Here is a 17,492-nt window from a genome sequence, read left to right on the forward strand (position 1 = left end):
TCACAGTTGACAAGCTCGAGGCCCGAGAGCCACATGTGCCTCCCCACACCTCATTTTATGTGGCCTCTGACAGCAAATCATGATTCTTGTTGAATTCTATTCCACAATTTGAACTTCTTATTTAGTATTATTATTTATTTATTTTATTATTATTATAACCAAACATCTTTTATAGTAACTTGAACAAATATTATCCTTGACCTCGGATTTTTAAACTAGTTATCCATAAATTTGCTCTGTGCACCTCATAATATGATAAATCAATATGAATTTTGGTGGGTGTGCCGCCGATTCATAATAGTAATACGCGTTCTGCAATTGGCTGGCTGGTGGCCAGTCCATGCCTCGCCCAAAATCCGTCGGAATAGGCTCCAATTTCACGGTGATCCTAACTAGAATGAGTGTGAAAATGGAAAAATACCAAAATGGATTAATGGATGCTCAAAGCGAGAACAAACAACACGAGTCAATAGCTTTTCAACGGTCCAATAATAATCCAGAAATTGGAGCTAAGAAGAAAGCTCGTTTCAAACTGGACTCTTGCTTGAAAAGTGCTGTGCAGCCTTTGATTAGGAGTTAGGCGCATACATTTTTTTGCTCATTGCAAATTGGGCTCCGTCGTAATGGAGCACACTAGCGTGTGACGTGTCGTGGTACTTAAAACTGCACACGTCTTGGGCTGACGAATAATTAAATCAGAAATGTGTAGTCGCAGTTGTATCCCATCAGGCCTTTCAAGATGTCTCGATTGGCAAGTGGATGGTGTAGTTGCTCTGCAGCACTCAGTAGGGAAATTTTCATCATCCTTTTGCCAAGGAAATGTGAAATAATTATAATTAAAGGAGAATTTACATTCAACCCACGCATATTTGCCGATCTTTTTGTCAGCCGGTTATGTGATTCCAAATTTCATGGTCTGGTCAAAGCCCTGTCTCATAAAATGTTGCTCGGGTGCCATGTTAGGGCCAAGGAAATACACTGAGAAGGCGAGGAACTTAATTTATTCAGCCTATGGCGTTGTTTCATTGAAGAAAATGCGTGCTTAGCATGCCAACCAATACTATTGATGAGCCCCACGTGAAGGCTGTTTGTTTTGAATAATTGCCGTACTGAATACAGTCGTTTATGTAACGTCGGTTCATGACTGTGTACTTGCTAGATGCATCCTGCAATCCATTCATTTTCAATAACGTGCATCCTGAGCTCAGATGCATAATGTTGGTAATTTATGATCATCTATTTTAAGTGCTACGTTGCCGCCCTGTGGTATGCACTGCCAATTACAAATCTTGTGTGGCAGTGTGGTATGAATTTACTCTTCTTTGGGGGAAGGTGCAGTTCCTATCCTCTGAAAAATGAAGTTGTACCCACTTTATCACATACTTTACTTAGTATTCTGAAATGTATCCATAGAGATTCAGTCGGAAAGGTCGTGTAATCAAACAAAATGTTAAGTTCAACCACATTTTCTTAGCTTTCAGATAATCCACTTAGCCAGATTTTCACTACAGGAAATTAAAATAAAGCATTTTTGAACAGCTTTCACTCAAATTCCAAAGCACTAGAAAGTCGCATCTGATTTGTTTTGTTATGCGCAAAGGCTCAGGATAAATACACGTTAAATCATTACATTCATTTCAGAAGGTATCGGAGTTCCCCTTCAGGAATTTCCAAAGTGTATGTTCGCTCTCTTTGTTTTGCTTCGTTGATTGCTGCATTTAGAGCCGGCCTCCATGCGCTTTAATCACAGTTGTGCGCGCTGTCGACAGGCCCCACCCCCCACTCCCATCAAGGTGGGCGCCGTAATTGCCAGCGCGCGCGATCGCTAATTCGTTAGTCGCAATTTGCCTTTGCAATCAAATCCTCGATATCGCCCCCTTCACGTTCCGAATGTGCCCGTCGTTTGTTTGACCTTTGTGTTGGGAGACGTCTCATTGATTTCCTCTGTTGATTGCCATGAAAGATTGTCCATAGGACTCTTCCGCAACCTTTACCGAGCCAAAGCGCGTCGAATATTTTGCCTGAAAAAAATCGCCAAACAATAATGTCTTAAAGAGTTTGCATTTTTACCCAAATAAGGATTATTCTGTCACAATTTTTTTTTCACATTTACTTTGTGTAAATCTGGGCCTGTTCACTTGAACACAACGCTTGTACTTGTCAACAGGTGGATACACAAATTAATTGTACTATTTTCAAAATAAACAGCGGATTCATCGATCAAAACTTCAAAAAGGAGGCTCACTGGTTGCCTCAAGCTATGTGTTATACTCCGAGTTGAAGTTGTTCAATGAATTATCAAACAAAATACAGTCTGAGAAAACTAATAGTTAATATATTTTGGGGAAGGAATATTTAATTAAAAAGTCACTGATGCTGGTGTAGTGGTACAACACACCTGCCTTTGGTGCGGGCAGCGTGGGATCGATTCCCGCTCAGTGATGATGTCGGTATCTGCCCTGCGACTGACTGGCGACCAGTTCAGAGTGTAGTCCGCCTTTCGCCCGAAGCTAGCTAGGATAGGCTCCTGCTGTCCCCCTTGCGAGGATAAGCGGCTTAGATAATGACATGACATGACAATATTTGATTAAAAGGGCTCCTCAATACACATAGACAAACAAATAGAACGGTACTCACAGGCATGTATTCTTTATCCTCTGTAAAAAAACAACTAATATTATTGCAGCTTTCAGATAAGAGCTTCTCCATTGTGCATAATTGTATTATACTGCCCATGGTGGCCAAAATATACACAGCAAAATGACGACGTTAATGGGCACTGAAGCATGAAATGATGATGCATGCACGTTTTAATTTCTAACATATTTGTGCTATTACAGCAGGGGTGCCAAATTCGTTTTTGCCGGGGGCCACATTGTCGTAATGGTTTCCCTCAGATGGCTGAGATGGGGCCGCAATATCTCAATTGTTATCATTCATATGACATGACAATATGAAATTTTGGCACAGATTTGGACAAGAATCATGGAAGTAGATTTGCCTTCGCGGGCCACATAAAATCACGTGGCGGGCCGGCTCTGGGCCCCGGGCCTTGAGTTTGACACCTGTGCTTTACGGTATGTTTTTAAATACTAAACTGTAAATAATCTTTTTTTTTTCCCTTGTAGAGGCTTTATGGTTACAAGCACTGTAGTTGGTTAACCAAACAAAAAAATCACACCAAAAACATATTTGTAATGTTCATGTTGTACAGGCGAAATTAGCATATTGAAATGTATATCTCGTGCATGTGTAACAGACGTGTTTTTTTTTTTGAGTCGTAAATTTTGTAAACGAGCACACTTAATCGAAGCCCATCACTTTCATAAGGCTTACTCTTCAGGTTTATGAATTTCTTCATTCGTCCTCTATGGCGCAACACAGAGATAATTATTGAGTGCGTTTTCCAAGGTGTTCTTCATCTCTTTTGCTTTGCGCTCATCATTCTAGCCTCTATAAAAAAAATATATATATATATATATATATATTATATATATATATATATAAAAACGCTTAATAGGCCTGCCTCTTTATCCGGGATAGACGCCGCACCACATTGTTACCAAGCGCGCCGAGCGAATCGCCTCAATGGGTCGGCTGAAGAGGCTTTTATTGGATGTCAGGAAGAGAAATAATCAGCGGTTAAAAAAAAAAAAAAAAATGGAATGCAATTTCACATTGATCAGACTGCTCTAGCGTAGGAAATGTCAGCATACAAGATCGACATGCATGCAGACCGGACCGAGTAAAAATGGAAGCAGATATATTAACCAAGTAATTTATGACTTACAGATTTGGTTATATGTGGAAGAACTTGCACCTCCAAGATCTCAATGCCGTCAAATGAATTATTTTCATATTCTTTATCTTATTGCCAACAAGTGACTTGAAAGGCCATAGATGGGCTAATGCAAGTGATCATAGATAATACAGTAGTTATAACCCTTCAAATAAATGCTGTTTTGATCCATAGGGAGCGGTTGCACACGCAAAGAGACCATAGAACAACACTCGTAGACATAGCGTCTCTTCGGTGGTAACTATTACTAACATTTAGTTACCGTAATTCCCGGCCTACAGAGCGCACCTGGTTATAAGCCTCACCTGGTACATTCGTAAAGGAAATACCATTTGGTGCATTCATACGCTGCAGCTGTGTAAAAGCCGCAAGTGATCACCTTGAAACACAAGATAGTTACAAAGACAGAGTACACAGAGAGTATCACTGAGACATGGGAGTAACACACTAGCGCAGCGCTAACAGGGCCTGACCGGTAAAAGTTAGTTCCTCGGCACATATATTCCACCGGTCTCACTCTTACCTTTTTCGCTCGAGTGCCCCCCTTGCGGCTGTTAGAAAAAAATGCACAATTTAGCCGGGTTGAAAGCGTGTGAAAAAAAGATCTCTGCCTGTTCTTCTTGCACTCAATGATGTTTTCCTGTCGAGGTCTGTGGTCGGTTGCGCCACCGCTTTTTTCCATATCAGTGTCGAGGGCACACGCGACATTTCCATCCTAATGTATATGGTCTACATTCAAAATGCTGAATATTTCAACTTCTGATTTAATTGAGAGCGGTGCAATTTCCCGCAGCACTTGAAGGCAGCATCCCCCACCTCCCGGCCCCTCCGTAGCCGCCTTGTCCTCTAATCTGGCACTGTGACTCTGTGTGGGAGGCTGTTTGATTGAGTATCAGCAGCAACGCTTCCTCCGCGCGGTCCCATTCTGTCACCGCTCTGTTACGTACGTGCGTGCTGGGGGGACGGGGGCTCAACCCCGCCGCACCTGTCGGGGACAAAGTTTATAAAGCTTATGTGGAGCGCGCTCGCTCCGTTTATAGCAACGTGACACCCATTCAGGACATTGGCGGAATGCGGTTTCGAAGCGCGTCGCTCATTGTTGCCTCAATTAATGAGGCTATGGGGGGGGGGGGTCAATTAATGAGGCTATGGGGGGGCGATTGTGTTGGGTCGCGGGTCGTTTTTCGATCGGGCACTTGCTTTGATTTGACCGTGAAAAATGATGCACCTTAGCTGTAAATATCTGCTAGTATGCTGGGGGTGGGCATCATTTCCACTTCATTTTTCCTTGATGGAAGTCTGACTGAGATTTTGAGGCCATTTGGAGCTTTAAGCGCCTCTTAAGTTTCCTTTTTCTTCTTCCAACATTCGAAATTCCGTGACAAAGTTTCTGCCATTTTCATTGATGTGGTTTTAATCCTCTCTCTGTATTATAAAGGAGAGACACATTCACGGATGTTCACAGATTTCACGTCGCAATTACTTTCGAAACTCTCACACTCGGGAATCTCACAAACAAGAGGAAGTACTTCGTCCGGCCGCACGGTAAGAGTGCCTTCAAAATGAAACACGCAGCCTACCACCACCAATAACAATTCAACGGCACTTTCCCCCCCTACAGTGATGTTGAAAAGAACAAAAAAGAATAAATGACAAAGAAAGTGCTCCTTTTCAAAAGAAAAGTGCGCTTCCACGTCCTGTTCCTATTATAGCGCACAACATCACACCATTACATATGCACTTGTACTGTATAAATGTGCAAATTTATATTAATGTGTATGTGTGTGACTGTGTGTATGCATCTGGGTGTGTTTGTCCAAGTGTGTGCATCTGTAACTGTGGTAACTGTGTCTGGGTGTATGTAGCTGTGTGTGCATTAAGGGCAATGACTGTGTTTGTGTCGCTGTGTGTATGCATGTCTGGATTTGTGTGTGAGTGTAAACGTGTGTTACCACATGTAAATGTTTGACAGCATGTAAATGTGTGTCTGGGCATGTGTGTGTGTGTGTGTGTGTGTGTGTGTGTCTCTTCATTTGAGCAAAATGGCTCAATGGCCCATGAAAATCGTTTATCGCAGTGAGACAAGGACACGTTGAATAAAGCAAGATGAGTCACAGTTCAAACTGTCTCACAAATGCACACACACTCACCCGTGAATGCTTGGTGTGTGTGCGCGTGTGTCAACCAGTTCATTAACGTGGTTTTTGCTTCATCAAAGCAGGCCCAATTAGCTCGCCTCACATATGCTCATTCAAGGAAAGGCAGCAGGAGACTAAAAGGCGTATGCAGATTGAACATATGTAGTCGGACTTTTTTTTTTTTTTTTGGTAGGGGGGCAGCCCCCCAGCTCAAAGTTAAATTCCATCACTGCGTCACAATTGCAGACTGGCACCAGAATCTAAATTATTGTGTATTGATTTGCTCTGCATACCATATTTCCTCAAATAATCAGAGTCACTTTGCTTCGTGCTAATAAATGATGCAGAACGCCGTAGTTGGGAAAAGGTGACCTTTATGCAATTATGTTCGAAGCAACTTAAATATGAACAGTGCGGCAACACACACAGACAGACAATATGGCAACAAAAAAAATGATCAATATGTATTATTAGCTACTTTCTGTAGATGAGTGAAATGTGTCTGTTTGTGAGACTTTATTACATTTTGCCTGGTGGCAAAGTTGCGCAAACCTCATGTAGCCGTGATGATTTAATCATGATCTACAAACTGTTTATCCATCCATCCATCCATTTTCTTCGCCGCTTATCCTCACGAGGGTCGCGGGGAGTGCTGGAGCCTATCCCAGCTGTCAACAAGCAGGAGGCGGGGTACACCCTGAAGTGGTCGACAGCCAATCGCAGGGGCACATAGAGACGATCAGCCGCACTCAGAATTACACCTAGGGGCAATTTAGAGCATCCAATTAATGTTCCATGTTTTTGGGATGTGTGAGGAAACCGGAGTGCCCGGAGAAAACTCATCCAGGCACGGGGAGAACATGCAAACTCCACACAGGCGGGTCCAGGATCGAACCCAGGACCTCAGAACTGTGAGGCCGTGCCGCCTTGTGCATACCATATTTCCTCAAATAGTCAGAGTCACTTAGCTTAGTGCTAATAAACGATGCAAAACGCCATAGTTGGGCAAAGGCAGCTTTTATGTGATGATGTTTGAAGGAACTGAAATTTGAACAGTGCGGCAACACACACAGACAGATTATATGGCAACACTCAGGCATGTATTCTTAATCCTCTGCAAAAAATGACCAATATTACAGATTATTAGCTACTTTCAGTGGATGAGTGAAACGTGTCTGTTTGTGAGACTTTATTACACTTTGCCTGGTGGCAAAGTTGCGCAAACCTGAAGGAGCCGTGATGAATTAATCATAATGTACAAACTGTTTACATTTTATAAATTATACTATTATATAAACTATATTATATATACTATATTATATATACCCTTTTTTGTTGACTCTGATATGAAATCACACGAAATCTCTACTGTTTTAGGTCAATTAGGATGACAAAATTCTATTTGGTAAATGCAGGAATATTGAAAAAAGGATATTTTTAGACAAATATATGTATGCATTGTCATGCTGTATGTAACTGTGCCTTTTGAGAGTATTTATACACACAAAACTAAAAATAGGAAGATGAAAACCCGGCCAATTTAACATCTCTGTATCCCTGGCCCGTGTGCAAATCTGAATTTAATATTTCAAATAAATAATCAGATCGAGACGGGGGTGATCCCGTCGCCCCGCCGCGGAGAAATAGGACAACATCTGTCATATCTGCGCCAAAAAAAAAAAGAAAAATTTAAAAAGAGCTCATTGCAGCCATTACTCTGACCAGCTGGATGCCGAATGCCCAGAAAAGTTCCCGCTGTGTGGCTTTTTGACACGGCTGGATTGATTTCCAGGAAGTTTGGCGACGCAAACGCGCTTATTTACTTTCAGCGTCGGCGGGCTGAATGTTGCCGGGGTGGAAATGAACCACGGAGGTCATCGATCGCGAGGCTCAATCGATATATTCTCATCAATGCTTATAAAGCCGTCTTCGTGCCGCCTCCATTTTGACATTCAACGTTTTCAGCATGTGGTGGGAGGATCACCGTGGAATTCGCCCCCCCCACACTACCCCCTTCAGCTCCTCACCCACATATTTTGAATACCATTTATTTTAATAAACAGTCTTGGGGGTTTTTTTCCCTTAACCACTAGAAACGTTGGAATGAATACAAAACGGAAACAGACTTATCTTTCATATTCCTCTAATTTGTTTTGCGCTACATATTTGAGTATTTATTCCCTATCCCTGACATCTACCTTCAAGGCCACGTACTACTACGCTCGAAGAGAATTCAGTGCACACAAGTAGAATGATGCTAAAATGCTTTTTTTTTTTTTTACTTCTGATTACAACCTATGACTTTTTAATGATTGATTTCTTCTTTTTGCTCTTTTTTTTTTTTTTTTTTTGAACATCCTTGGCTCTGGTCTACTTTTCCTCTGACACGAGTTATCATCACACTTCACCATTTTCCCTCATTAGCACCTTTTTCCCACTTTTTGAAGCTCCGCTCTTCTTCCTCCACCACTCCTTTGCTCTCTTTTACCTTCCTGACTTTGTTTCCCTTTCCTCTTCCTCTCCATTCTTTTCTTCTTTTTTTTTGCCCGCTTTTCATCTTATCAGGTTGCCGCACTACTGTTTTTAGCACTGTCAGTATAAGTATACAGTAACAACTTTTTATTTTTTCAACACCCCCGGTGATGACAACAGTTTTAATAACACACAAACTAATGAGTGATAAAGTCAGTCCTTGAATGCACCCCATGCACTGTCCAAATTGAAGTTGTATTTATATTTCTGCTTCCCTCCTGATGCAGATACCAGTTGCCTATGTAGTTTATTTTGCTGTTTTACCGCTACCGAATTCCCTAATAATGTGTATAAATACGGGCGGCACGGTGGGTCAGCTGGTAAAGCCTTGGCCTCACAGTTCTGAGGACCCAGGTTCGATCCCGGCCCTACCTTGTGTGGAGTTTACATGTTCTCCCCGTGCTGGTGTGGGTTCTCTCCAGGCGCTCCGGTTTCCTCCCACATCCCCAAAAACATGCAACATAAATTGGACACTCTAAATTGCCCCTAGGTGTGATTGTGAGTGCGGCTGTTTGTCTCAATGTGCCCTGCGATTGGCCGGCAACCAGTTCAGGGCGTACCCCGCCTCCTGCCCGTTGACACCTGGGATAGGCTCCAGCACTCCCCACGACCCTCATGAGGATAAGCGGCAAAGAAAATGGATGGATGGAATACCAGAAGTTGACGTTCATGACTTCATGTGATTTGTGAAGGTGTTTTTTTTTAATCATTACAGAATGTACATTTATGTATCTATGTAATATGGCTTTATGGTTGAGTACATGAGATGCAAGGTGTTGGTGCTTTATGATCATGGGGTATGAATTATTAGTAGATTTTTGTAATTTGTGGCAGGTTTTTTTATCCCTGAAAAGACAAACAGGTGGGATGTATTTTTCAATTATTATCATTACCAGGTCCATTTTTTTTCATTTTTCTGTTTAGTTTTTTTTTCGTCAGGTCACAACTTTGGCAAAATAATGGAAATGTATCGTTTTGATGGCATAAATACCTGTGCTAACGTGAGCCAGCTGTCCTTTTTTTTTTTTTTTTTACTGTTGTGTTGAGTCATCCAAAAATGATGGGGGGGAGTGTACTTCTGTTCTCATGCACATTTGAAAGTTTCCATTTTTATTTCAGTATCTCTCCATGAGCCCGATTTTTTTTTTTTTTTTATGCAAGATGCACGAGATGGGCTTACATGGAAAAAGATGAGACGGTGTGGCGACCCCTATCGGGACAAGCCGAAAGGAAAAGCAGAAGATCTGTCCTCCTCGTTAAGTACATAGTGTGAGTACTTTTGCCACCTTTGTGCTTTAGCAGAATTGTTACAACTTGTCTCACCCGCTCATTTTCAAAGGACTTTTTACACAACTTGTCTCAGCCGTTCATTTTCAAATGACTTTTTTGCACGCACATAACACACTGTTATCTTCTTTGCCCCCCCCCCCCCCTCCCTTCACCCTCCCATCCTCTTCTCAGCCAGTTTCACACCATCTTCTGTTTCTGGACTACACATGCACACAATCTCTCTCTCCCCCCACCACATTGGTACACACCCTCTCTGCCTTTCACACTTTTCCCACCCACCCCCACCCCCCTCCCTTGCAGCTCCACACAGTCACTGCCTCCCAGTCCTCATCTGCACCTCGGCCGAGTCGCACGGTGCAGCGAGAAAGAGGACGCGAGACCGAGAGGGGCCACCTCCTGCAAGAGAAGAGCCACCCCCCCCTCCCAACCCCACCCCTCCAAAACACACACACACAGAAGAGGTTCAGTAATGCTGTCCTGAGAGGATGTGAGGGAAGCCCCGGGCGGGAGGAAGTGCCGGCATCTTCGTCCACTCATCTGTGCATCAGCCACAGCCAAAGTTCTTTCGGGCGGCCCCCGCCCCCGGAAGACGTCGCACCCATGTGGGAGGAGGCTCTGTGGACCCGGGGACGCTACCTGCTGGAGAAGAGCGATGGGGGCGAGAGCGGCGAGGGGCCCGACGGCCCGGGAGCCGAGGGCTGCCCGGGTTTCCCGGGGGGCGAGGCGCGCGCCGAGGGCGAGAAGCGCCAGGACTGGCTGTACGAGTCCTACTACAGGATGAGCCAGCAGCATCCGCTCATCGTCTTCCTGCTGCTCATCGTCATGGGAACCTGCCTGGCGCTGCTGGTGGTCTTCTTCGCCTCGGGGCTGGTGAGTGAGCGGCCACTGGACGGGAAACTGGGGGGGGGCCCGGTGGGGCTTCGGGCTTAACTACGCTTGCGTGCATGCTCGCTGTCTTGGGGTTCATTCAGTGACAGCTTCAGTTTCAAACTGAACCGCTTAGTTTACAGTGTGTGCGTGCGTGTGTGTCTGTGTGCCCGTGCGGGGTTGTGTGCGTGCGTGTGTGCATGTGTGTGTGTTCTCCGAGGTTTGCTTTGAGATCGTTTTGGGGGCATGAGCTTTGTTGCCTCTTTAAACTCTTTATTACATTTGCTTCACACACTGTTCCGGATGCTCTTTTGAAATCGCCACAAAAAAATGAAGAGCACTATATAAGTGCGATTTCATTCAATTATTTATTTTATATTATGATACCCATGTACCACATAATGCACAGTATTTTTGCATGCCTCATTATGAATCCCGACCCCCTGCCCTGAAAAAAAATGCACTATAAATAAAATGTAATTGAATTTATATGAACATTACAAATACAAGTCCTGTTTGGGAAAAAAAATGTTGAAAAAAATTAAGAGAAATAAATAATATCACCTAAAATCCAGTCTGTTAAAGTCAAAATTTAAAGAGTGATTTAATATCATAATTTAAAGCGGTAAAGAATTTATTGTAATCATGAATATTTCTTTTACAGGGTATGAAATATGACTTTTTTTTTTTTTTCCTGTACCCTGAGCGAGTAAATCCCCCATAATAATCCATAACAGTGCTGCCCAGCCCGTATTAAATAGCTTTTGGCACCCATATTGCTCCATATTTCCATGTAAAATGGGCCAACGGTGACTGTGAGCTGTCGGGAATTAGTTTTGCCTCGGCGTATCAAGGGGGGTGGGGGGGTGTACGAATCCCACGGCAAGGCAGCAGCTCTCCTGATAGCGCAATCTAAAAGTTGAATGAACTTGGGCCTTCGGTCCATCACTGTGTTATTTTTGAAGGGACCGGAACCTGTTTTGAGGGTGTCAACTGGACAGGAAATGGATATCTGACTCTCTGTGTTGCGTGTCTGTGTTTAGGGCCAAATACTTTACAGTTCTTCGCAGAAGCATAAATCACTCAACTTTCTGCTCCGAGCGATTGTCGGCCGTGTCGGAGCATGCGTGGCGAGTTTTGTTGTTCGCGGGAGCAGACGAGTTCATGAGAGTTGAGCATGTGGCTGCACGTTGGGGGGAACATTGGACAGCAGGTAGTCTCACCGCAGCCAGTAGAATGTACTGCGCAGAATAAAAGGCGTGTTCCAGTGGTCCCTTCCGTGATTGTAACTTGAAATAATCATCTTTCCCCGTTGGAATGAACTGAAATGCCATTGATCCGTCACAATTCATTAAGGTGCAGAAATATGAATCATTCTTCACAAAGTATGCAAAAAATATTCTTGTGAGACTTGTTATATTGTTTATCTACATGTATTGCCTCACCATTTGTACTTGTCGCACAATTACCGTAATTTCCGGCCTATAAGACGCAACTTTTTTCACACACTTTCAAACCTGCGGCTTATGCAGTAATGCAGCTAATTTGTGCATTTTTTTCTCACGGCCGCAAGGGGGCGCTCGAGTGGTTAAGGTACGAGTCAGACCGGTGGAATGAATATATGTGCCAAGGAAGTGACTTTTACGTTTTTTTTTTTTTGTTTTTTTTACCGGCCCTGTTAGCGGTGGACTAGCGTTTGCACTGTGCTAGCGTGTTGCTGTTGTGTTACTGCCGTGTCTCAAAGATTTTTACCTGTATGTTTTTTTTTTTTTTTACCCTGTTAGCTCCATGCTAGCATTAGCTGCTGTGTTACTGCCACGTCTCAGTGATTTAGGTAGGTTATTTTTTTAACCGGCCCTGTTCGTGCTACCGTGTTGTTGCTTTGTTAAACTAAGCTAAGCTATTAAAACTTTGAAAACTCTTTCTGTGTACCGTCTTTGTAAATATCTCATGTTTCAATGTGGGCGCACAGGTGGGGCTTATGTATGTATGGAATGGTATTTCCTTCACAAATGTACTGGGTGCAGTTCATAATCAGGTGCACTCTGTAGGTCGGAAATTACGGTACTTTCTTAGCCTGTCTATGGCATTTTGGATCCTTAGCACTAAGCCAAGCGGACTTCCCCGACGTGGTTCCTATTTCGGAAAACTCATAAGTGGCTTCACTCGTATCTCACGGCACCCGTGTACTGTATTCCTCAGAACCAGTAATAAAATATCAATAACGACTTGTACTTTGATATTTAAGGGGAAAAAACGTGCTCGACACTGCCTGGTAAAAAGAAATACCATGACAAAGAAGCAACCAGCATTCTGCCTTAATTTGAGAAATCTTTTTTTTTTTTTTTTTGCAGCGTACATAAGAGATGACCGCGCTTCTATTTTTAATTGTCATTTTCGAAACGGGCGAAAAAACGCCACTAAAGCCCAAAAAGAGCGCGCGCCTCATTGTGCGCGGCAAGCCGAGAGACTTGTGAAGCGCCACTTTAAAACGGCAACGCCGGGATTGCCAAGTGGCTCGAGAGGCGGCGTGAGAGCGCAGTTCACGGCCACGCAAGCGTTGGCGCTTTTGTCAAGAGAACCGCCATTGTTCGCACCGTAAACACAAGCCATTGTCTATGAAGCGATGTTTTTTTTTTTTTTTTTTTTTAATGGAATTACATACAAAGGCATGTAATGTTTTGTTTTTTTATCGCCTTTTGTAAACTGCATCATTACAGAATTTGTTTTGCATTCACCTCAGCTCCATAATAGTCTTGCTCCCGGGAGGGGAATTGGGTTGTCCTTGTATTTGCGCTGTATTACCCTTTGCGCATGTACATAAATCCCATTCATTACTTTTCCAATTTGGCACCACGGACCAGGACTGCGTAGTTATCCAGACTTGTTGTTAGTCGAGCTGGACCAAAAGAAGAATAGCAGGAATAGATGGAGGAGTAGTTTAGAGAAGGGAAGGATGTACTTTTTTTTTTAAAGTCTGGGAACCAACAGAAACTGTTTCGAAGCAGCGCTAATGCTCCTTAAATGAAGGAACGCAATTAGCGGACCAGTGAGTGAGTTCGGACCCGACGGCGATGCGGAGCCCTCCGCCCCATTCTGTACAAAGCCGCTCGTACGTGCTTGTCGTTGGGGTGTGTTTGCCCAAGGAAGTGTCTCATTTCCTTCTTGAGCTTATCAACAATTTTCAGGGCCAAAATAAATCCCTTGAAATTGTTGAGATTTGTTTACATGCACGTGCGCGCCTAAAGCGTGATGCCGTAGAGATCCCTCCAGCGGCTTCTGCAGCACACTTCGCCACATCGATGGATATCGATTGCCGTGACTCAATAAACTAAAAAACGGCCATCGTTTTCATAATATTCACAATTGATTTCATCATTCTTTTTTTTTTTTTTTTTTATTGAACAAACACTGGGAACTGTGGCACCGTGGGATTATTAGCGAACGCTTGTACCTCCGGAGATTTGGTTAAAATTGATCGGTGGCGTTTGGAAATGTTTGGCGCAATTGACTCTGCGCGTGCGTTTAATCCAACCGAGCTCCTTTCTTCTATCGAACATATTGTGAAATTGATTCCGATCGTTTTGTCTGTTTTCTTTGCCGAAATTAAAAGTTACGCGTAGCTGTTTTGCAAAAGTCGACATATGTGCATGTCAACCAGATAACTATTTGATTAATTTAAATTTTGGAATGTTTACATTCATTTCTATTAAGCTCATAAAGATTGAGATTTTGATGTTCACTTTTTTTTTTAATGGTTCCTATGACATTCATTTACAGCATAAAGTTCCACAGTACTTTCAAAGTGTCTCACCTGCGCTAATTTCACAGCTAAATCCGAAGTTAGCATTGCTGCTGCTTCTCTTTCTCCTACAACCAGGGTTGTCAAACTCATTTTTGTCGCGGGTCACACAGTTTTCCCTCAGAAATCTGTTATGACTTTGAATTATATCTTTAATCGCCTCATCATATTTACACACAAAATGTCTGAATTATTTTGGGGATCAGCAACCCAGGGTAAAGGCTTTTTTAACCATTGTTCATGTTTGGTAACACAAAAACGCTCATTGATAGCTCAACATTATCATTTATGATATATGACTATTTGAAATCTTGGTACAGATTTTCACAAGAATCATGGAAGTTGACAAATGATTTGCCTTTGCGGGCCACCTAAAATCTTGTGGCGGGCCGGATCTTGCCCCGGGGCCTTGAGTTTGACACCTGTGCCCAATACAGTCTTCTGTTTAATACCAGTAAGAAATGACTTATGGAAAACATTGAGATCGGAGACATTAGCCCAAAAAAATGTCAGCGCCAAAAGACTCTGTTGGAGCGTGTGGTCTGAGCGCGGAGTCTTACTTCCATCCTCATCAGGTCTCTATTGTGCACTTGAGCTGGAAAGAGCGCAGTGGCGTCAGTAGTCGGATCCCGCGGGACCCCCGGTGCCAGACCGTGACTCATAGTACCTTACAGAAGCCACATTACACCGACTCACTTCGCAAGACTTCATCTCCCGCTCGCTCTTTGGTCGCGGAGCCAAATTAGTCACTGGAGGACGTCTCTTTGATGAGAAAGTTCTAAACGCCGACACGCAAATGGTGGAACGTAACAAATACCTATGCAAGTGCCACTGGACGTTTTCGTGATACGAGCTGTTGTTAGGCTGTTTTTTTTTTTTTTTGGGGGGGGGGGTTGACTTGCCAGCAAAAATGTGATATATGGCCACTATGGTGTGGTGGCGGTGACTTAATTCGCTTCACAAACAAGCAGCAGTTGGCAGCCTCGCGAACAAATCCCCAAAAAGAGCCTTCAAGTCGTTTATTGCCGCTCCCATTTGAAGTTTACGATCAAACTAAAAATAAGACTGAGAGTTACAAATTGTGTATCTAAAGCAGCCACAGCTGCATCTTACAGTCTGCTATCTTTATGGCTTTTTTATTTTCTTAGAAAGAGCAGTATGAAAGTTAAGAGGTAAAACATTTGGAGTAGAAAGGTTTTTTTTTTTAAGTCATTAAAATGGGCATTATATATCATTGGTTATAAAAAAAAATATATTTTTAAATTTATACTTGTATATTTAATTTAATTTTATTTACTTTTTGCAAAGGTTGCATCCATATTTCTTTTGAGAGAGTCTACGTTTGCCACCTCTGCTGACATATGTGATGGCTTATTTTCACACGAGGAAGTTAACGGGCGGTGAGAAAATTCTGCTTAGCCAAATGTTTCAAGTGCATTAATTGGACAGTGAGTGCGCGCGGGCGCGTGCGTCGACGGCGTCAAAATTTGCTGACTTTGACGGCGCCAGGGCAGAAGTGATGCCCTAGCACATTCTCCGGGCTCAGACCGTCTGTCTGTTTGCCGATCTGTTCATCTGTTTGTGTCATATTGCGCCTCTGTCCCTGCGAGGACCGCCTGTTCTCATTAGCATGCGAAAAGAAAGAAAGAATTAAAAAAAAAGCTAGCGAACCAGAGAGAGAGCACAGTAAGTCGACGCTTAGTTGCCAGATCAAAGGTGAAAAAGCTGCACTCTGTTCAATTGGCTGTTATGGTAACAATTTAGAGTCTTTGCGCTCATGATAGATAGATCTATGCCGGACAAAACTTCAACTTTCCAAATGTGTTTAAAAAATAGTAAAAAAAAAAAGAAAAAAAGGGGGTCGATCCACTCCCATCATTATTGCCACACTCCATGACAATTTTCCCACGTTTTTGTGATTTGACGGAAAATAACATGGTGCCATATATTCTCTGTGGAGCCTCGAAACCCAATAGAGCTCGTGTACGTGACGTCACCATTTTCACAGCGCCATATTGCCGGTCAAAAAGAGCTGCTCGACAGTGTGGGGGACATTAAACCGGAGCAGAATATACACAATGCCCGAGACTTGTTGTGCTGTTGGTTGTTACAACAGACGACACAGATATTCAGAGAGGTCATTCTATGGAATACCAGATCAAAATTCCAGAAAAAAATTTATGGATTTCAACAATTAAACATGATGGATGGTGCCCCAAAAATATGCACACGCCTGTGTAGCGATCACTTCATTTTTCTTCATCTAAAATTTCCAAGAAGTATTTATAATGCCAAGTTGGCTCATTTGAGAACAATGCGTTAAAAAAAAAAAAAAAGACATGGAGTCGTCTCCAACGTACACGGAAGCGTGTTGCAGCCACACGTTAAACTTCGGTAACCTCTCCCCGCAGATGTTGTTTTTTTCTTAAATATGTATCGTTCTCAAATGAGTCCAGTGCGTTTCTAATAAAAGAAAATAAACCGTCGGTCACACAAAGGTTTACGTAGGTTAACATGTGGCCGCAACACACTTCCGTGTACGGGGGCTGAAGTTAATAGTTAATGAATGCGAGTTTGTGTAAAACCAGGGGTCAATTAATTGAAATATTGGTATATGCATTGAAAGTGGCCCCATCACTATGTGGGATTTATTCTTGATTGAGAGCAGATCCAGCAACGAAGTATTTGTACGCGCCCAGACTTTTCTACGCTTTCAAACTCTTCCGTGTAAATCTCGACGACTTACTCACCAGATCCATGCGTACATCCAGTTGTGCAAGACAAGCAGAAGCGGGTTAACAGTCCAATTTCTTATCGGCGAAAACATCGACTTCGGCATTTAATCTGGGTCCTCTATGCCAAGTGTCTCTCATTTTTCCACGTACCTTCATTTATTATCACCTTCTAAATGTTTAAGAGTATCGGACAAAACTCTGGGAGACATATTTTCGTGTCGTCTCCAAACGACTTAGCATTGAACAATGCTTTGTTTGACCGGCACTTCCGGCCAGTGACGTGATTTCGGTGAGGTACGTGCAAGACCTCAGGGTCGCAGTTTTTCCGT

At 43.0% G+C, this 17,492-nt stretch overlaps 1 protein-coding gene across 5 annotated transcripts in view; it reads left to right on the forward strand.

Annotated features, from left to right (window-relative positions):
* The first annotated feature begins 10,168 nt into the window (after window positions 1–10,168).
* adcy2b (adenylate cyclase 2b (brain)) overlaps window positions 10,169–17,492 on the forward strand; it is a 35,137-nt gene continuing 27,813 nt past the window's right edge. For 3 of the 5 annotated variants that reach the window (XM_061815850.1, XM_061815865.1, XM_061815857.1), the window contains exon 1: window positions 10,170–10,629. In XM_061815850.1, the coding sequence (XP_061671834.1) occupies window positions 10,360–10,629 (270 nt within the window). In that variant the 5' untranslated portion in view covers window positions 10,170–10,359. Of the gene's footprint in view, window positions 10,630–17,492 lie in introns of all 5 variants that reach the window. The other 2 variants (XM_061815868.1, XM_061815864.1) reach the window with 2 other exon arrangements.

The sequence above is a fragment of the Syngnathoides biaculeatus genome, chromosome 1 (genome assembly GCF_019802595.1).
Source record: "Syngnathoides biaculeatus isolate LvHL_M chromosome 1, ASM1980259v1, whole genome shotgun sequence".
Classification (NCBI taxonomy): Eukaryota; Metazoa; Chordata; class Actinopteri; order Syngnathiformes; family Syngnathidae; genus Syngnathoides; species Syngnathoides biaculeatus.